Consider the following 22,926-nt stretch of genomic DNA (forward strand, 5'->3'; position numbering starts at 1 on the left):
GTATCTTCTTAACATTTCAACGCGCCAAAAGTGGCATACTCCTCGCCGAAACCTCAGAATAAATGATGTTGTAATCATCAAAGAAGATATGCTCCCAAGAAGTCAGTGGCAGTTAGTCAGAGTGATTGAAACTGTCAAAGAGAGTGATGGATTTGTTAGGCAAGTGAAGGTACAAGTAGGAGGAAGAAAACGTGATCAACAGTCCAAGCCCACAATCATTGAAAGGCCCATCCAGAAATTGGTGGTGCTTCTTAAAGAAGAGTGACTGTTAATGGCTTGGGTGATAACCTCACATCAGACCAAGTAATTATTTCTAAAATGCTTTCTAGTCATTACATACATTCATGAAACTGAATGGAGGTCATGTAAAGGTCCAGAATCATGTTCTGATTCATTTTCAGTTTGTTCTGTTGATTCATCATTCCATGATTGGTGGGAGTGTACAGTAAATGACCGTATATGGTTGTGTCACTTTAAATTTTTCTTGAGGATGTTACATGTTTCAGCATGTTTCTTGAGCATGTTAGGTTATGCAGTAGGGGGAGTAACACAAAGGTAATTAGATCAGCAGAGAGAAAAGAGCGTAGATTCGAGTTCCTATACAGTCCATATACGTATATGTGTTTTCCAGTGAGCAGAGACTAAATTCTGCTTAATTTCATCTTAGTTCCCTTTGGTAAAGCGGAGCGAGGTATGTGATGTCGACACGTTGTATGTTACATGTTATAGTTTATTTCAAAGTCCTATGAGCCTGTTAGCATGTACATGTTAATCATTGAGCTCTTTTTGTTAATTAATCATTTCATATTGTCTTCATTCACTTTATCATTTATATTTTATATGTTTCTCTGTAAATGTGAACTTTATTTATTGTATTTTTTATATGAGTCGTATTTATGTTGTTTCTTTGTGTAGTTTCACGGTGCTACGCAAACTAAAGTTTAATGGCGTACTTCGCGAGCAAAATAAAGAAAGAAGCACCCGTCAGAAACTCTCTGTGTCTCTTTTATGGATACCAATGGGCAGCTACACCTTAGCATTCCCATTTTCAGTACTGTGTAGATTTCTCCCACACTAATGTCATCTTCTAAAACTGTTTCTTGAAAATCAAAAATATCGTGACTAAAGTTCTCTCACTGTCCTTTTTTGGACACACCTCTTGGGAAGAACAGTTCTTTGGCTTGACTTAAAATGTCTGATTTCTTTGCATTTTTAGAGAGGTCAACAGTTCGAGTTCCTCCACCTGAGCGCTTCCTTACTTGTTTACCTTCATGAAACCATCCTATCTCTATTTTTCTTGTTTTCTTCTCAGCCATCCTGTTGTTCCTCAGATGTCGTCTAGATTTAGGTTGAAAGTCCTCAGATGAACCAGCCTCTGTTCTGGTATTTATTACCATCTTTTGTCTTAGTTTTTTAAGCAGAGTCTGTCTTGTATCATGTGATTTGATTTTTTTGCCATTTTTTTTGTAAAAAAAAAAAAAGGCTTCTGTAGAAGCCTGTTGCTGCAATCCTGTCACCATATATGGGAATGTACCTTGATAAGCTGTCATCATCAAGGTCTTCTATTGCAGCTTCATCTATCTGTTAAAAGATGATAAAATCTTAGATTTTATAGGTATAGATTCATAGACACGTTATTTGCTAAAACGTTGCTACGTTTACCTACAGTAGCCTACACGTTAAGAAGCCCACTGTAACTGTGAGGCGCTGTATGGGGTTTAAATCAAACATTTTGAATATATATATATATTTTTGCATTCGCATATTTTTATAAACATGATCCATGCGTATATACCTTTAAATCACTCACACAAACATACAAACTCGAAACATCACATCACTATTAAACATATGCGCACTTATAAGATGTATCGATTGTATTGATCGATTTCATATTAGTATGCACATGTATTTAACATGTATTTGTTTGAACAACCGATAATATATCTATATATGCGAGTTATTGTTTATAATTCATAAGCAATGTTTGATTTAAACCGTGTACGGCGCCTCATAGTAAACAATAATCATACATGAGAATTAAATAAATGTGCCTACATTTTGCATGAACACAATTCAAAAGGCTTACTTTGTCTAGCTTCATATTTTGAATATGTTCATCTGAAACCCCTTGATTTTCCAGAAAGGTCCAAAAATCCATGATGACCTGACCGTCTTGTGGCGATGTTGACTACCGTAGCCTACAGTGGGCCGTGCCGTGGTTCACCTATGAAAACTGCTACCAAAAATATATCGTTTTAACGACATAGGATTTCGTTTTAACGACATATTTTCTCGTTTTAATGACATATTTTCTCATTTTAACAACATATTTTCTCGTTATTATGACATATTTTCTCGTTATTATGACATTTTCTCGTTAAAACGACATTATCTCGTTTTAACGACATATATCGTTTTAATGACTGGTTATTATGACATAATTGAGTGGAAAAAAATAATTGTAGTTTGTAGGTTGGTTTGGTTACAAACATTCGTTAAAATATTCACGTGTGTTCATCAAAACAAAGAAATTTATACAGGTTTGTAACATCATGAGGGTTAGAAAATGATGATAGAATTGTAATTTTTAGGTGAACTATCCCTTTAATATTAATAAATTACACTCACTCCAATCATCTTTCTCTCTCTCTCTCTCTCCAATAGTTAATTCACTTCAAGGTTTGTGTGATTCGATAATTTACATTGATTGATTTGATTGATGTGATTGTTGTTATTCTGTTGTTAAAAAGGAAGGATCTAATTTAAGGATGTGTTCATGTCCCATTAAAGGTGAATGCCTGTTCAAAAAATGCCATTTGGTTGCATAGAAACCATTGCACTTTTTTATATATATATACTTTTCCATGGTCTTCTGCCATGTTTGAGGCATATTGAAACTTTTCATGCTTTTATGTTGGCCTTATTTCAGTTACATTTACATCTTAGGCTTTGTAGTTTTGATTTTTATTCATTTTTAGATTTTTATTGTATTTACAACTCACCTGTATGTGGTGAACTTTTAAAAATAAATGCATATACTGTTTTGTTGCAAAGAAAACTCTCATAGAGTTTTAAATACTGTACATTTAACTTTATTTAATATATACATTTAGTTCATCAAACATCTGTTTGACTTGCCAGTGACTTGCTTGACTCAAGCTACGACTTGACTTGACTTGACTCTCACAAAAATTGACTCGGACTTGCTTGAGACTTGAAGGTTAATGGTGACTTGATGGTGACGTGGCAAATTGCAAATGTCATTTCCGATGCGCATTTTAAACTAAATGAGATGTGATCTCCATTATGAGCGGGTCCTATGTATTCCAAGCTGCATATACCATTTTCCACTTGTAAAAATTGTTTTTCAATTCAAGGTATATTCTATTTAAAAATGTTGTTTGAAGCCAGTCCCTTAGTTGCTTCATTCATGTTGGTCAGCTTGAAAATGAAATGGCAAAGTGGCAAATGAAAAGGAAATGGCCAGCAACATGAATATTTTGCGTTTTCTGTCATTTTGGGACTAACAGCATATCCCTCATGATCACCCTTCCTGTCGTTCCTAATATTAGCCATCAATACCTTTCCCCCATTTTCAGAAATCTAATTATCATCATCTTATCTTTTTTCTTTAACACTTTCAATACTTTTTTCATCCATGGAAAACCCAGGAAAATTTTTGCCCAATCCTTTTGTTATCAGGTATGTTGTACAAGCTATCTGAGAGAATTGAGAACACGGAGATAGTAGAAGAAATTATAACTTGATGCAAATCTTACTTTGCACACTTACCATGCTTTCCTGTCCAAATTCTCACCTGATGTCACTTCTAAAGGGAAAAGATTACATTTTATGCACAAGATCCTCACAAACACAAAAATGATTTTTGCTTGCTCTTCCTTCCATGTCCTCCCTGGCTTTTGATGACTTTGCCAACTTTTATGAAATAAGATTTGCCAGACCTTAACTCCAACTCAGCAGCTTTTGCAGGCACATTTTTTTCTACATCAGTTAACAGAACAGATCCTGTAAGTCCTATTGTCCTGCAATCCCACCACTTGCCCTTGGGCTCCAATCATTTCATAATGCTCTGAGACTATCTCACAAGACGTAATTTTTCACAGATAGTACTTTCCCATATCTTCAATTAATGTTTGATTAATGTTTGATTACTGCTGCTGAAAGCTGAGCAGAGCAAACAAACTTTCAAGAAGTGGATCAAGTCTACAAACTCTACTGTTGCTAGTTTTGTGGCTGTTCAGAAGATTGCTAGGCGTGGAAAGCATTTCACTGATCGAGAATACATCAAAGAATTATTCATTGAAATATCAGAGCATTTATTCTTGAACTTCAATAACAAATATGAAATTGCTTAGAAAATTAGAGATATGCTTCTTTCTGCAAAAACTGTTAAGGACAGAATCATAAAGATGGCTGAAAACATCACCAGTCAACAAATTAAGGACATTAATTCATCTCTAGTCTACTCAATCGCCTGTGATTCGCATGTCAAAAGATTTAAATGATAGGGCAAATAGGGCTGTTATTCAAATACTTAAGGCCAAACATCTGTGAGGCTGTGGTAGATTGTGTAAAAGCCAAAGAAATAAAGACTTTATGTGATTACATGGTGTCAGTGGCTACTGATGGGGCACCAAGTATGACAGAAAGACAGAAGGGGTTTGTAACTTTACTTCAGAAGTTTCTGGAAAGAAAGCTGCTGACATCTCACTGCATTTTGCTTCAGGAACACAGAGGTAATGTCAATTATTCAGCTTATACATATATATATATATATATATATATATATATATATATATATATATATATATATATATATATATATATATATATATAAATTATCATGTATGGTATATCAAACTAAATTATACAGTATCTGACAGAAGTGAGTACACCCCTCACGTATTTGTAAATATTTTATTATATCTTTTCATGTGACATCAGTGAAGAAATGACACTTTGCTACAATGTAAATAGTGAGTGTACAGCTTGTATAATAGTGTAAATTTGCTGTCCCCTCAAAATAACTCAACACACAGCCATTAATGTCTAAACCACAAAAGTGAGTACACCCCTAAGTGAAAATGTCCAAATTGGGCCCAATTAGCCATTTTCTCTCCCCGGTGTCATGTGACTCGTTAGTGTTACAAGGTCTCAGGAGTGAATGGGAAGCAGGTGGGTTAAATTTGGTGTTATCGCTCTCACTCTCTCATACTGGTCACTGGAAGTTCAACATGGCACCTCATGGCAAAGAAAAAAAAGAATTGCTGATCTACATAAAGATGGCATAGGCTATAAGAAGATTGCCAAGACCCTGAAACTGAGCTGCAGCAAGGTGGCCAAGACCATACAGCGGTTTAATAGGACAGGTTCCACTTAGAACAGCTACTATAACTGTCAGAAAATCGTCTAGTACACACAATTAGTCATGCACGCACACCACTTCACTGGACGCAGAGGCAAACAGTCCCAGCTTGGAGCATGGCTTCGCTCTCCAGATGCAACTTCTGTGTTGGCTCCTCCAGGGTTGTGACTGACGTCCATGATAAGCCCCGCCTCTCCAACAGTGGTGGACCTCTCTGGATGATGGACAAGGCACTGTCTGCATTCAAACCTTGCCCTCATCTTCTGCATGATGACATCATGTTCACTTGAATAGTTTATTAAAGAGATGGCATGTAGACTTTAATCATTAGATCTAGCTGATCTTCAAGGTAGCTCAGCTGTCTGTGAAGCAGAGGGCCTCCCATTTTCTTCTGTTTTTGGATCATCCTTATTTGCAAAAGATTTTGTCCCCTTTGTCCCCTTGAGGCACTAGAACAAGAATCCGGTGGTTTTTTGGCCCTTCATAAAAACGTCCCTGACAAAATGACAAATTCAAACTCAAAAGGTAACCCTCCCTTGAAAATTATAACATTTAACCCTTGTGCAGACCTGGGGTCTATTTGACTCATCTGGAAAGTTTAATGTGTCATAACTTGGGTTTCCTTCCACATATTTGCCTGAAATTTACCAGGATTGTTCCAAATTATGAACTTTGCAAGTTCATTTATTTTATTTCAAATTAATTTTGTCTATTTTCGTTGAACTATGTTTTCGTAAAATAAATACTTTCCTCCTCAAGTCCTCCCGAGTCAATTTGACTCGGCCACACTTAGTGGGGCAATAGGTCACACTTTTGCCCTTTTCAGCGCAATGATCATACATACAGACACAAAAATGCACACATAAAATGTCCACTAACACACGCACCCAAAACACACACACGCACCACACACACACACACACACAGAGATTGGGCATTGCATTTCATTAGGCCTCCAGAAAAAAAAACCCACACATTTGTAAATATTTCACACTTTTTATATGCCTTTGCCTAGCAGAGGGCAGAATATGATCTACCGAAATGATGATACACACACGCACACACACACAGTCAAACACTGTTCAAAGCATTGGGCATAACATTTCAGTTGGCCTCCAGACAAAACAAAAGCTACACATTTGTAAACATTTCACACACATGCGCACACACACACGCAAATTGGGCATTGCATTTCATTAGGCCTCCAGAAAAAAAAGTACACATTTGTAAATATTTCACACTTTTGATATGCCTTTGCCTAGCAAGAGGGCAAAATATGATCTACCGAAATGATTCTACACACACACACACAAGCATTGGGCATTGCAATTCATTAGGCCTCCAGAAAAAAAACAAAAGCTACTCATTTGTAAATATTTCACACTTGTTATATGCATTTGTCCAGCTGGGGACAAAATCTTCTCTTCTTCTTCTACCAACAAGCTTTACACACACACACACACATTGTGTTTTCATATTCAAATCATATTTGTCTCCTCTCTCTTATTTATGAATTTAGTTGCATCAGTCAGCTTTGACCTGGCAATGTTTGACATACACCAGCCAGTGGTTATCCAAAATAATATTTAATAATTTCTTCTTATTTTACTCATAAAAACATTAAAACATACTTAAAAACATGGCATAATTTCATGAGGTTTATTGTTTATAAATTAAATATAATAAAAAACATAAGAGGTGTAAAGGAAGTTTTATTCACAATAAATTATGCCATGTTTTTGAGTGGTGTTTGTGTGTGCGTAGCCCGTTTTTGGGTGATCAGATGGCATCTGGTAGGCAAAATAGACATAAGTGTAAAATGTTCACAAATGTAAGCTGATCATACAGAATGGTGATAATTGTAGAATTTTTGATTTATAAGTATTCAAGTCAATTTGACCTGGAAAAAAAACAGGTTTTATTATTTACTGACATTAAAAATGGTCAAAATGGTTTCAAAGCAATCTCCTGGCTTTGAAATATACCAGCCTGTAATTGTGCATTAACATTTGTGCCTCTATAGTGAAAATAATTCAAAATTTCTGTTTTTCTTTTTACTAGAAAATGAGGCATCTTTGCATATTAATGAGGTTTATTATACCACATATAACAAAGATTTTTGCAAAATATATGTTAATATGTTGTAAACAAGTTAGACAAAAAAGGTGTCTAACTTTTTTTTTATAAGCAGTCAAAACAGACAAGGTCAACTTGACTCGGCAACTTGACTAGCAACTTGACTAATTTGCATAGGAATTCAGAGGAGGTCTGCAGGAGGGTTAAGACATTTAAGACAAATGACTTACATAATGACTTACATATCCAGTCCTCCCTTGGGGATCTCTGAGTGAGGGAAACAAAGTGATAATTCCCAATCAATATGAAAAAACATAAGTAATATGTCTGTATAAAGCTGGTGGCACTCACATCATCACCCTGTGAGTTTTTTGAAGCCTCATCATCCTTTCTGAGTCATTTTGGACTAAACCAGTCACTGTTTTCACTGCTTTTTGAAGTCAGAGAGAGTGTATCTGTATCTAAGCTGACTGAAGATCAAGGTGTAGAAGTTCCTGTTAATGTCATGTTCATGTCAATTCAACACTGCATTTAGCAAACTAATTTTGAGAATTTTTAGTAAAGGACTTTAGCTAAAAGGTTAAAGAGATTTGTCCTGGTACTTGCAATGACATTCATTTGCTTACTATTTAGAAATATATTTCTACACTACCTACACCATTTAAAATGTTGAACATATTAAACAGTACCAGCAGTCATTCTGATATTGGGACACTTACATATGTCATTTACATAATTTATGACAAAATCCAATCCAATGGTTGTCACTATATTAGAAAACATGTCTGTATCCACCTCCATACCGGTTTCATCTGTGACTGTAACAGCAAGATCTTCTGGTATTGAGAACTCCTGGCTTTGAGAGGAAGAAACAACTCTTACTGGTTTTCTATAAAATACAGGTTGATTACTTAATTAAAATATCTGTCAGCAAACCTTTTTAATGTTGACATTGTCAAGAATGTCAAATAATCTTTCATTAGAGAACTCTGCCTTTGTATACTATTTCTACCTATATTCTACATTCTATTAATTAAGAGGTAACTAAAAGGTTAAATCACAAAAGTTTAAATCATATCAGACTGTTCTAAAAGTTCACATATCAACTTGCTATAGTTAAGAATCTCACAGAATTAAAAAAGAAATCCAAGCAAAATCCAAGCAAAATCTTCAAAGTAAAACCATAACAATTTAAAATAAATAAAAGCAATAACTATGTTATTATGTTTAGATTCCTCATTCATTTTTTGAATGAACAAGATAAGACTGAGATTAGAAATGATAAATACTGGGATTTGCATGATTTTTCTGATTTATCTGTATTATCAAGTGAAAGTATCAGACTTACCACCACTTTTCTAACAGAAGTAAAATGGCATCTGTCCGCAGTTGGTCTGGTTCAATTAAGACGTTTTGCACATAAACTGTGTCGCTTGGTTAACACTAAAGGAGAGTTAAGACTTGAAACAATGCTCTCATTTACAGCTGACACTTCTGGTGTTAAACTTAATCTGTTTAGTGTTAATTCAACACTTTATTTTAACACTTTATAACACTTTTGTAACACTGGAAAATCAACACCGGTAAATTTACTGTGCATGCCTTCTTTGAAGCACTGCTGCATCAGTCAGCTTTATGGTCGAGTCATAAAGTCATTTGAAGACTTCGTCAGGAAGGAATTAGTGCTGGGTCTGTGAACTCAGAATTTGAACTGAAACATTAGTTCCTAAGGACCTCTTGGTTGCACAATTATAAATGGTTGTAGAAAGGACATTATTTACATTTACATTATTTACTGTCCAGTGTTACTCAAATGAGGATGGGTTCCCTTCTGAGTCTGGTTCCTCTGAAGGTTTCTTCCTCATATCATCTCAGGGAGATTTTCCTTGCCACCGTCACCTCTAGCTTGCTCAATAGGGATAGATGTTAGAGATACATAGTATTTTTAAAATTAATTAAAAAATATTTATTTAAAATTTAAGTTTCAATTCATGGATTTCTTTCTTTCTCTGTTTCTATATTTCTGTAAATCTGATTTTAGACAATGTGAATTGTTAAAAGTGCTATACAAATAAATTGAATTGAAATATGCTGTCAGTCATATCATCAAGAATGAGTAATTACTGATTTCAGTGGCCACAAAATGCAGACAGATGAACTACTCAATAATAAAATAAACCATTTTGCTTCTGTTCTACTTTATACAACAATATCATTATTTCATCTTTAGACATTTTCCATGTCGTTTGAAACAAGCATTACCATTAGCAGGCTACTGTGCTATTTTGAGGGAACAGTTTGTTTTTTTTAATCATAGATGGTGATTTGAGGGTTTTTATGCAAATTATGTTACCATGAACAAGCAATTTATAATTGGTGAGATTTATCAATGGCCACTGCATACAGTTGTGTATGCACATGCACGATAAATAACTAATTTTCTTCTTCATACAAATGGGTTTTACACACAAATATAGTAATTTGCAACTTCATTAGTTTCATACCAGTTAAGACTACAACATCATATAATTTCACAGATATTTACAGATTATAAATAGCAGGGATTAGCAAAATATCATCATGAATATCAAGTCCATCTCTCAATACTTATTCCTTGAAACATTAAATTACTTGGTGACTGAAAACTTTCACACGCAGGCGTGATATTTTAAAAATATATCATTGTATCAGGATAAAAAAATAGATTTACAAACACTGTTTTCTAAGTGCACATAGCATGCTGATAATGGTTTAAATGTATTTCTAAGTCTAGTTTATAGGGATCATGTTCATAACATGCAAGAAATTAATTTTGCAGTTTTTAAAATGGAAGAGAAATAGAAAAAATGTAACCCACTATGCAGCAAAAATTATTTGTTGAGGCAATTAGGGTTTTTTTTGTTCAGTATAATTGTTTTCAAGTCAATCATGGCTCAAGATAATCTATAAAACAAATAGAAATGCACCATTGTTAACATTGAGAGCTTTTTTTAACATTTGATACATACTTTTTCCAGGCTCCAAATACCTTACTCTTCAAAGTCACCACATCTATGTTTATTGTATGGCCAAAAGTATGTGGATACCGCTCAATCATTCCATTCAGGTGTTTTTGCCACAACCAGTTGCTAACAGGTACATAAAATCATGCAATATTCATATACAAAATCTAGCAGTAGAATAATCCATACTGTGAAGATGTCAGTGACTTTAAACTTGGTACTGTTATAGGATGCCACCTTATAAGTTGCCTTAAGTCAGTACATGGAATTTCTGCCCTGCTAGATCTGCCCCATCAACAGTAATTTGTATTATTGTGAAATTAACACAAGTCTAAGATTACTATGCACTATGCCAAGCATCAAGTGGAGCGGTGAAAATCACTTGAGTGATAAATCATGCTTCACTTTCTGGGAGTCTGATCTGGTTGTGACAGACAATAATTGGATTTGGTAGAGAAGAGATAATAGATTGCTTCAAGTGAAGGGTAATAGTAATATATATGAAGAGTTTAGGATATACCCTTTCCTGTTCAGAATGTTAATGCCTATGTGAACAAAGCAAAGATCATAAAAGGCATGGTTTGACAATTTTGACAAGTGACCTCAATCCCACTGCACCCATTTTGAGATGAACTGAAATGTTAAAGGCAAGCCTGAACTCACAAATGCTCATCTGACTTAATGGGCTTAAATTCTCAGAAACAATCCAAAATATTCCAAGTCTTCCAAGAAAAGTGGAGGTTATTTGGGTTGCAAAGGGAAAGACCAACTCCACATGACTGCCCATGGTTTCAGTTCAGATGTCCCCATATTTTTGGCCATAGCCTCTGTCTGTCTTTCTATCTATCATTACAAAATATCGAAGTATGATCCAGTTGCTTGTGTTTTTATTCTTCAATTCATTTTATATGAAGTAACAGTGTGCAAATACTTGATTTAGCCACAATACATCATTTAAATTTGTCTTTTTGGGTAATTTTTGGTAGTCTTGTTGAGTTATGACTGATTTAGTGACTTCCTGAAAGTAGCACTGATTGGCAAGGAGTCATGATACCCATTGTAGCAAAATGTCAATAAAAATGTCAATAAATAGTTTGTGGTTTCCTTTTTTGTAACAATGTAATACTATATTAGATGCATTAATACATGTTTAAATAACAAAATAATATAAGTTTTGTATATGTATTTACATCTGTCACACATAACTAAATAACTATATAATGTATATATAGGTGCATTTATTTAAATAATATCATCTAGAAGATGAGGGGTAGCAACCCAATCCAAAGTCCGTGGCTCAGAAGCTGCCATTATCATGCACATGAACTGTTTGCCAGTTCTCTTGTCAATGGGATAAATACTGGTAGGAGTAAACCTTCTGTTGCTCTCAACAAACTCACACAGTTTCTGATACACATGGGGGTATTCATGGCGAAGGAACACTCCACGAATTCTTAGTTCCCGTTGAATATTAATGAAACAAATCTCTCTAGCTTTTCTCCCCTCTTCACCTTCCCTGTCAATATCAGCTGTACCTGGTGGTGGAGTAAGTATCAAAGTCTCCATTTCACGTTCTTTCCCATGAACACTCCTTTCTGGGCTGTAAGAGGCCAAAGCAACCTTTGCATACTTCCTAACTGTTGGGGCCTTTACCCTTGGTTGTGATCTCTCAGGCACTTCACCAACAGCAATGGATACATTCAAGAGAAAACATTCGTTTGGATCATAGTCCTTGCCTGCATCCTGGAGCTCTTTACAATAATCTCCAAGGTTATCCATGTAACTATCTAGTTCACGTATGGACAGATATGTTGGAGACATTAAAAGACTTTCTAGGCCATACTGAAGGAAATTTGTTGATGATCCTGGGTTTGGAAAGCTCAAAAACAACACCCCTTTTCCTCGTGACAGGTATCCCACTTTGGCTATACGTGAGAAAGCTTTGTGGACATCTGAGGTTTCTCTACAATATTTAATAATGTGGCGACATATACTGCCGATTCTTCCATACAGACAGCTCTCCTTGTGAATAGCCCAGTCCTCTCTGCGGCAGTTGCGAGAGCAGTAGTAAGTGTAACAGCTGTGGCAGGATTTAAAGTAGAGGCAAGCATTAAACAATGTCTCTGTCCGACGACATTTATTGTTGGAACACATCATTGTCTCATCCTCATCTGGACTCTGGTCAGGAGAGCAGTCCTTATTATTTTGCAGGCCATCACATCTCACCTCAGTGTCTCTTATGGTGTGAGGATCTGTTGTTATGGATGTTGATGGTTTGTCACAGGACATGCTAATCTCATATACTGGCTTTGAAGTCTTTCTTCCTGATGCTACTGCTTCTTCATCAATATGCTTGAATTGATCCATCACAGCTTCACTGGCCTGTATACTAGAGGGGTGTTTATAATCAACAACCAGGTCAGCTAAAAGCTTGTCAAGTTGTTCTAAGCTTTGTTGGAGTGAAGTGCTATGATAGGTCTTATCTTTAGTTGAAATGGGAATTGTCTCAAGGAAAGCAGCATCTTCATCTGGAACAATTTTAGAATCAAGCACATCCCAACTGGCTGAGCGTACCTCTGCCTTATAGCCTTTGCAAGGTTTGATATCATTGTCTGTAATAGTAATTTCCGGAGTAACATACCAGTGTTTGCTTGAGGTTCTCTTAGTATCAACTGGGTTTTTCTCAATCAAGGAATTATCAGACAAGGATAAAGCTGCATAACGTCGAGGTGAACTTGACAGATTTACCACCACAGGTTTTGGTCTGTCATTTATTGAAGTTTGTCTCCTTTGATATAGGAGATTTTCATCACTTTTTCCATGAGACACAGGTTGTTCCTGTGCTACATGAGTATTGAGGATATTGTCCCAAGACCTTGAGTGAGTCCTTGAGTCAGTTACTGATCTTGTCTCCATACACAGGTTACTGTACCAAGGGGTAGACATAGACTCTTGTCTAACTTTTGCCAGTGTAACATTAGGTGTGTATGAAGGATAGGGTGTAGAAAAGCCAGACACATCTGAGCCATAAAAATCATTTGATTTTGGCTGAACCATGTTTGTATGATGCCTGTCCTCTGTGTAGTATACCTGAGCTGGGATGTAACTTTCCATTGCAGGTACAAAGGGATCACCAACATAAAAAATCCTAGGAGGAACTGTTTGAACCTGATGTGTCCTAGGATCATCCTCAATTAAGGTTCGTGCAGGTGGTGTCTGTATTATGTACTGTGCTGGGTCAGTATTATAAAGACCTCCTTCTGTGATATATGGCCTGTCAGGTATAGTATGAACCACATGAGTTTTTTTATCTTGGAAATAATGTAATTTAGGAGAGAAGCTTTGGGTAGGAATGGTAAAATAATCATCCTGATAGTACGTTCTTTTGGAAGGTGAAGATTCATATTTCCCCAAATTGTCTACATTGGAGAATTTAGTTGGCACATTGGGGTTTGACTTAGCTCTTCTCTCCCTTCCATATGGTCTCATCTCCCATTGGGAAGGTATCCTGTGTGGTGGAGTCTTTAATGGCAACATGTTACTGGTTGGCATACTTTGAGAATACTGATAGGTAGGTGTATATTCACCTTTAAAATATTCGGTGGGAGTTGGCGGTCTAAAGGTGGAGCCATGGGGAGGTACTCTAAGACCTTGGCTGCCATTACTGGTATACCTATGCGATGGTATGTCCATCTTTGTAATGGATGACTTTTGACCACGTTGCTGCAAAGCTGCCTCATCAGGTTTAATGTCCACTCGACATTTTACATGAGGACTGGTAGCAAGTTTAACAGTCCTTCCCTCATCCAAACCTTCAGGCATATAAAAAGGAGAGTGCCTAATGGTATCAGTCCTCTGTGGTTGCAGTTTGATGGGATGTACCTCATTAAGGACAGTATAAGTTGGTCCATAGAAGGTGTCTCTGGCAGAAAACTCTTGCCTGCACTGAGAATGTTTTGGAGATCTTTGATTCCTTCTTACTGCAGGAGGGGAAGAATCAGTTATTAAAGGAATAAAGTTGGTCTGGACTCGTGAGGCACTTCTTGATCTTGTTCTTCTTCTAAGTGCAACCTCACCAGCCATTTCAGCAGTTAGAACTTGAGGGGTTACTTGCAAGTTATAAAGATCTGGGGATGAAAAACGGTGCAGTTTGTGTCTTTTATGTTGTGCTAACACATTCCAGGCATCATCTGGGTTGGCGATAAATCTGTCATCCCTTATCCAATGGTACTCCATATTGATTTTGTTATATTCGGGCTTGTGTAGAGATGCAGCATCAAACAAATGACTGTGCTCGTTTTGGTTGTTCCAGGAATCCTCCAGTGCACTGATATATTTGGAATCACATTGTTTATAGCAAGAGTAGAGCTTTATGTGAATATAGATGGAATTCAGTTTAGCAGTTTGATACACAGCAGACTCCAATATATTGGTTGGATCTGTGATTGTCATCTTAGTCAATTATTTTTCTTCATCAAATCATTTTCAGGTGAATATACCCTGCAAAATTAGGGAGGAAAAATTATGCTCAATTAAAAAAAATGTGTATACTAACTGCAACTGCTAACAGTAAGAACAACAACGACAATGGCAACAACAACAACAACAATAATAATAATAATAATAATAATAATAATAATAATAATAATAATAATGACAACAACCCTCTTTTTGTTTGTTTGTCAAGCACTTTTTATGTTTTTGTTTGGATTTTTCTTAAAAGAGGTCAAAGCTGAGGTGTTTGGCTCATTTTTATGGCTTAGAGCAATCAACAGATGCATTACACCAACATTCCCATTAACACTTAATAACACTAATTAAAAAAAGTATTTAAACTTAACCCACATCGTCTGTGGATATTCATACCCCAAGCTTAGGACATGGTCTCAAAATCTAAATATATCACATAACATTACAAATGAATGTTATAACTGAGTAAATTAATCCTCAATACATTTTTGATAATTATTGAGGTACAGATATTACTCAGTAATAGTAATAGAGTATTTTGACACAAGTGAGGTTATTTTTTCCTTGCTAAACTTTTTTGTCCAAAACCAAGACTAAAGAGAACTTAGACTGAAGAGAAGCTCAAACATGCACAGTTTGCTATCTCTCTCTTCTGTATCGGGAGCTGAAAAAGTTATTTCACCTTGTGTTTTCTAATCCTGTGTGCTGGGCCAGGCTTTTGTACTTCACTACCAAAGATATTTCTTGTTATAATAATTATAACTCCATTGCAGATTTATTGTGATGATATGCCTGGAAAAAAATATGTCCTTTATAAACAGCAATATTCCTGCTACCATTACAGCACATCTATCTATCAACACAGTCACTCAGCTGATGACATTTACAAGTAACCTCTGTTAAAATAGAAGTTTTGGTTGCAGATACAGCTCCTTGTATATATGCTGTATGTTTATATGATCATCAATGGTGTTGAAGTACATGCAAAAACAGAGGAGGAACAAAGTAATATTTACACATCCACAATGCCCCTTCTAAAATACAGTTGTAAAAAATTTTAACATTTAAATTTAAACATAAAATACATACAATTCCTTTTAAATATGTTGCTTGACCAAAAGTGGTGTTGAACACATGAAAGACCAAAACCATAACATTAAAACCACCTGCCTACTATTGTGAAGCTCTCCTTGACCCATCAAGTTACAGTCACTATAAGACCTTTAAAGGTTTGCTGTAAATTGCAAGGTGGGGCCTACATGGATTTGGGTGTGGGTCTGAGATCTGGGGATTTCAAATGGTCAGTTTTTTTCATGCACCTCAGAACATACTTGAACAATTTTTACAGCATGGTGGGGTGCATTATCCTGCTGAAACATGCCACAGCCATTAAGAAGTACCATGGTCTTAAGGCTGACAGAGGAAGTATGATGTTCCTGCCATTTTTCTTTTGGGAATTCTTGGGTCCTGGCATTCAAGTGGATGGTACTTTAATATGTACATACCTAAACATTGTTAATGACCAATTACACTCTTCCATGGTAAGAGTATTCCCCTCCAAATGTACTGAAACAAGAAAGTCAATTCCTTTGTATGTGAAATAAGAAATATTGGAACATGTGACTGACAGGTGTTTTTTGTTTCCCAAGTGTGCTCATTTTAGATTCATTGATAACATCAATAACTGTGAATGTCTACTCTTCGTTTTGCATTTGTTTTTAGAAAGAATAAAGCCGCCTTCACACTGCACACGACAAACGACCGCAGATAAACCGGAAGTCATTCATTTCCTATGGAGAGTTGCAAGGTCGCTGCGTGAGGTGCCGACCAACTGCGGAGCCGTAATTTTCGGATCCGATTTGAGCGTTGGATCCATTAAAAAAATTGAACTTGTGCGACTACACCGCATCCGATATGCCGACCGGATGTGATGTATTCTAATGTTGTCCTATCAGGTTTGTGTGCGCGAGATGATAAGAATTATTGAAAAGTATTAATATTAACTTTAGTAATTTTTAAACTTTACCAAAAACAATCTTTTTGTTTTAAATACATTGTTATTGATAAAAAAGTAATAAATTATTAATATTTATATTGTATTATTTTTAATGTTGTGTCCATGTTTCCTCAAAAATTATTCACGGTCTTTCTGGATTTATTGTTGTATTGATTGTTTGTATTTACTCCTTCATTAATTAATTCCTTCATTCACCATGATAAATGGAGGGAGAATACAGGCTCTTGCTTTTACTCTCTTTTACTGGAGACGCTGGAGACGCAAAGAAAACATTGCAAATCAGTGTGTATAAAACACCACCTGACTCGGAGAAAAAGTCTCGGTGAGTATCACCGTTTAGTGCAAGAGTTGCGCCTTAATGGAGAACATTTTTTTCACGATCATCTAGTAATGGGTTTTCCGAGACCGCGACAATTAACTTCTCTCCCATGTTGACGTCTACACGATTATATTGCATATTCCGTGCGACTGTCACTAGGGGGCGAAATCCGACAGTCGTGTCCGTTTGTCGTGTGCAGTGTGAAGGCGGCTTAAGAACAAGCTTGCCCTTGTTTCATGGCTATTGATTTGGTAGGATAATGCCCTACCACACTGCAAAATTGTTCAGGAGTGGTTTGTGAACATGAAAAATAGTTGTTGTCTTGACTTGATGACTTTGCCTCCAAATTCCCCAGACCTTAAAGCAATCAAACATCTGTGGGATGGGATGGGCATACATAGAATACCTCAAATTACAGAACTTCTGTACGACTCTCTGAGATCCCTCTCTGCTGCCTACAACATGGGGCTTGCCACCAGGAACATGGATGACTACAAAGCTGCATCCTACAACTAGTCACAGTTCACCGTGGTGACTCCAGGATCCTATGCCAGAGACTGAGAATGATCACGGACTACAAAACACCAGGGCAGTGTCCAGTCCTCCAGAGTAATCCTCATGCGTTATGCGTTACATGCGATAAACATGCGTTATCTCCTCTCACCCTCAACACTGGAGCCCCACAGGGTTGTGTACAGAGCCCCCTGGTGTACTCACTGTACACTCATGGCTGTGTGGCCACTTCCAGCTTCACTAACATCATCAAGCTAGCTGATGACACTTGTGTTGGGCCTCATCTTCAACAACAACAAGATGGCCTACCTACAGGAGATTAAAAGCCTGGAGACTTTGTGCCAGTTACACAATCTCCTTCTCAACGTCAGCAAGACAAATGAGCTGATAGTGGACTTCAGCACGAAGCAGGAGAGGAACTACCAATTGCTCACAATCAATGGGACCCCAATGGAGAGAGCGGACAGTTTTTTAACTAAGTGTTCACATCTCCCAGGATCTAAAGAATGTTCTGCAGGAAGATTGTCAAGGACCCCAGCCATCCCAACAATGGACTCTTTTCTCTGTGGCAGTCAGGAAAGCATTTCCATTCCCTGAAGGCAAACACAGAGAGAACTAGGAGGAGCTTATTCCCACAGGCCATTCTAAGCCCTCAACTGGCAGGACACCTAGAACCTGGACGCACTCCCTCACACACAACACTAACTACCTCAGACGGACCTTTTGCTCACTATACATTACACATTTCACTTTGGGGCCCTTCTCGCACTGGAACTATTTTTCCTTATACTTCTACTTACTTCAAATAAGGAACAGTTGTAAAACACACATCACTTGTCAAATTATATTGGTCATACATGTATGTATGACGAAGACAATTTGAATTTGAACATTCATGCATCCTCTAAGTCTATTCTAAAACATACAGTTGGTCCAGATATCTTGGGTCTCTTTGGTACATATGCTGACACTAAATACATCTGATTTAGGAAAGTTCAACCACCCTGTCTGGCAACAACAACCATGTCAACCAAGTCACAGAGGTCACACATTTCCCAATTTTAATGTTTGATATGAACATTATCTGAAGCTCTTGCATGATTTCATACATTGTGCAGTTGCCCTATTAAGATAACTGCAGTGAATAATTGCTTGAAAAGCAAATAAACTGGTGTTCTTCTAAAAAAGTGGCTATTGAGTATATTAGTTAATAACTAATTCAATCAATTTTAGTAAATAATATTTAAATGTAATGCTGCATGTTGGTTTTTTAACACATACCTATTATCAATCTAATTATGAACATTCCATTTTATATTCTTGCTTTTTGTTTTATAATTGAAATGTATTTAAATCCCTGTTCTTAGTCATACATAATAAAAATGATTGGGTCATAATGAAACTAGTTTGGTGTGGTTAAAGCAACTTAGGTACACGGTATTAAACATACAGTAATCCAGCATTGTGGGAGCAAATTAATCCAAAGGGTTTTTACAGAGCACTGAGTTACAGAATCTTCTAGGCTGTAGCAAATACATCACTGCACCATCTTACTGCAAAATGGTGTATGTCATCTGGCAAAGCATGCTCAGAGTAACAGCAATGTGTGTGTGTATATATATATATATATATATATAATGTATGCAATTTCAGCTGGTTCTGTAGTACCAGTCTTTCTCCCCTGATTCAGCACATCAGGTGAATGTGATGGCCTTATCTACGTTTAACTCGCTAAGTTAATGGATGGACCAGGACTAACGACCGTGTAATACCTATAATACAGCATTTCTTGCCACGTGACGTGAAAATGCATCATGCATCATTTAAGATGAGCGTACCTCTGACTAACATAAAATCATACTGAATCATATCGTAATTCAAAATACATATTCCGAACTCAATTAAACGATGTCATTAAGTGTTATTAGTAAAGTGTTATTAGAAGTACGCAACGTCTTGATGAAACATGATGACACGATATTTGGCACACGACTAATATTCCTTCCGCCCAGGAGAGCAACATGCACACAAACATGTATCGATACGTTTGCGGTGCCGTCGTTTCGTAAATATTGACCGTGTAGCACGTAACGTTTTTAAATGGCTAACTGATAACTCAGCGTGGTCGCGGACACGACAGAGCGGTAGAGTCAGTAGGATGAACTAAACTCGGAACTAACATTTCTACTCCCCCATCATTTACAAAAGATGAGAGTGACAGCACAACAGACCGAGGTGTACGGCGATAATCTTACCGGTGAAATCCAGCAGCCATAAGTAGAATTATCCACTTTTCAGGTGCACCACAATGACGCATAATTTCATGGGTGTTTTATCTGTATGTCAGTTAGAAGAAAATAGAGCCAGTTATTTCGCTTTTTCGGGCCTAGTAATCTTTGAACTGCATACGTCGCGTTATTACTGCCTCTGCCTCTCTTCTCGGTAGAATCGGGTTGCTAGCAGTGATGTGTGCCGAAAGCCAACGATTCGACTCTTTAAACCGGCTCTTTCAGATTTTAACGTAAAGAGCCGATTCACATATTTTTGGGGAAAAAAAGCTTTTTAAAAAGTACAATAATAATAATAATAATAATAATAATAATAATAATAATAATAATAATAATAATAATAATAATGATAATAATAATAAATAATTCAGAGGGTATCGTAATGTTGGAATTGGATGGTGCAAACTCCTTTACATTTTAGGCATTTATCCTTATTCGGTGCGACTTACCCTTATTTAATTTATACAACTGAGCAGTTGAGGGTTAAGTGACTTGCTTTTAAATATATAGTAAAATGTCATACATTGCTGCAACTCAGTATTTAACAGGTAAATTTTCTTATGATCCAACATGTTTACTATTACTAAAATGAGTAGTTGTAGTAATAAGCAAATAAATATATATTCATACACATTCATACTTAAATCAGCCCTTCTGGTTTGAATCCATGCCACAGTTAAAGTGTATCAACCTGTATCAACACTTTCTTAAGAATACCTGTAAACCAGTCATGTGTCAGCATTATATAAAACATGCAGATATGTGCAAGCAACTTTTGGTAATGTCCTCATAAACCATCAGAATAGACAAAATGTGATCTTAGTCAGATGATTGTTAGTGCAAGATGGGCTGGTTTCTATAACTGCAGATCTCCTGGGAGTTTCATGCACATCTCTAGTGTTTACTCAGAATAGTGTAATAAAGTAAAAACAGAATGTCAACAGAATGAGATCTGTGGATGGAAATGTGTTGTTGGTGAGAGAGGTCATTGAAGAATGGCAAAACTGGTTTGAGTTGACTGAAAGGCTACAATAACTCCGATAATCATTCTGATTCTCATTCAGGTTGATGGGCCAGCAAAAAAACTGTCAGATTCTAGTTCTGTCAGTTGAGAACAGAAAGCAGAGGCTCAGCAAAACTGGACACTTCACTTCAGAAAAGCCATAGCCTGGAGCCTCTGACCAGTCAAAGTGCCCATGCTGAAGCCCGTCACCCGATGCAAGTGCCCACAATGGGCATGCGAGCACCAAAACTGGACCATGGAGCAATGGATAAAGGTGGCCTGGTCTGATTAATTTTTTCATCTACATCAGTGCATTGCTTACCTGGGGAAGAGATGGTAGCAGGATGCCCTATGGAAAGAAGGCGAGCTGGTAGAGGCAGTATGATGCTCTGATGCAGTATGATATCTTGGTGCTAGATACCACAGAACCATTTTATTAGTCTTGTAAGCCCATGCTTTAAAGAGGTCAGTGCTGTTTTGTAGTACAAGTGGGATAGTATGCAGGATACACAGTAGTAGTCAGGTGGAATTAATCTATGTATGTTTGTTTTGTGTATTCATTGTAACAGGTCAACAAGTAATTGGACAGTGAGACAATTACTGTCCATTCTTTGCAGATTGCCTGAAGTCTGTAACCCATAGATATCACCAAATACAGAGTTTCCTGCCTTGATATGCTTTGCCAGGCCTTTACTGCAGCAGCCTTAAATGATTGTTGGTCGTTCTTTCTTCAATTTTGTCTTTAGTAAAGGAAAAGTATGTTCAGTTGGGTTGAGTCAGGTGACTGATTCAGCCATTTAAGAACATTTCGTTTTTTTGCAAGCTGATGATTTTGATTTTGGGGTATATTTGGGTTAATATTTATTTTTACTGTGAAGCACCATCATATCAGTTTTATAGCATTTGAATTGGATGTTCCAACATGACAATGATCAAAAGCACAGGGTAAGTTTACCAAGGTTCCAATAGCTACAGCAGAAAAAGGTGAAGGTTCTGGAGTGGTCTCCTGACCTCAATATCATTGAGCCACTTTGTGGAGATCTCAAACCTGCACTTTGTGCAAGACAACCAAAATATTTACAGGAACTCGAGGCATTTTGCCATGAAGGTTGGGAAGCTATGCCACCCGAGAGAATTAAGGACCTCATGCACAATTATGACAAAAGACTGCATGTTATCATTGATGCTAAAGGGGGCAATACAATATTAAGATCTAAAGGTATGCAAACTTTTGAACAGCAATTATTTCCTATTTTTGTTGTTTTGTTTGATGATTGTGCCATTCTGTTATGCCTTCCATATTAACTTGAGTCCTATAAGAAATAAAATAAATTTGTTTTGCCTTCTCACTCTTTTTTCTTTACAAATGGTACACATCTTGCAAATTCTCCCATAATATGCAAACTTTTGAGCACAACTGTATATAACTGTATCCAGGAAAAAGTCTCAATATTGTGGAACTTGAACAATGACTCATTGATCACATGTTCTATGCTGCAAGAAATGGGAGCAGTTTATTTCATGTCTTCAGATAAAGTATCCTTCAACCAGAACTCTTCATGTTAAACACTTTATGGTACAGTATATCAGTAAACATCCCAGTCCACAACAGTTTAAAACAGATCAAAAGAGTCCTCTAGCATAGAATCTGATTGGTCCATCTAGCATCTAATCATTATGATGCTGGGTGCTACCTGTTTAAGATTCTGCCTGCAAGTGGCAAAGAGCAGGACAAAAGAGTTGCCAATGTTCTGAGTGGTTAGGATTTGTAGGCATACCAGAAGGGACAATAGCAGTGGTCCAAAATCAGCCCAAAATCTTTGATCAAGCAGAATAAAACAGATGAAAG

The 22,926-nt window shown here is 36.7% G+C and overlaps 1 protein-coding gene across 2 annotated transcripts; it reads right to left on the reverse strand.

Annotated features, from left to right (window-relative positions):
* Positions 1-9,215: 9,215 nt before the first annotated feature.
* On the reverse strand, positions 9,216-20,326 carry ajm1 (apical junction component 1 homolog). 2 transcript variants are annotated; one of them, XM_060862386.1, is made up of 2 exons: positions 20,042-20,326; positions 9,216-14,967 (listed from the first exon to the last, which is right to left on the reverse strand). In XM_060862386.1, the coding sequence occupies exon 2, from the start codon at positions 14,917-14,919 to the stop codon at positions 11,710-11,712; it is 3,210 nt and encodes a 1,069-aa protein (XP_060718369.1). In that variant the 5' UTR covers positions 14,920-14,967; positions 20,042-20,326; the 3' UTR covers positions 9,216-11,709. The 2 variants fall into 2 exon arrangements, with proteins under 2 accessions (XP_060718369.1, XP_060718370.1); XM_060862387.1 differs by lacking the exon at positions 20,042-20,326 and adding an exon at positions 15,620-15,927.
* Between the last annotated feature and the right edge of the window lie 2,600 nt (positions 20,327-22,926).

This window comes from Tachysurus vachellii, chromosome 26 (assembly GCF_030014155.1).
Source record: "Tachysurus vachellii isolate PV-2020 chromosome 26, HZAU_Pvac_v1, whole genome shotgun sequence".
NCBI classification, from domain to species: domain Eukaryota; kingdom Metazoa; phylum Chordata; class Actinopteri; order Siluriformes; family Bagridae; genus Tachysurus; species Tachysurus vachellii.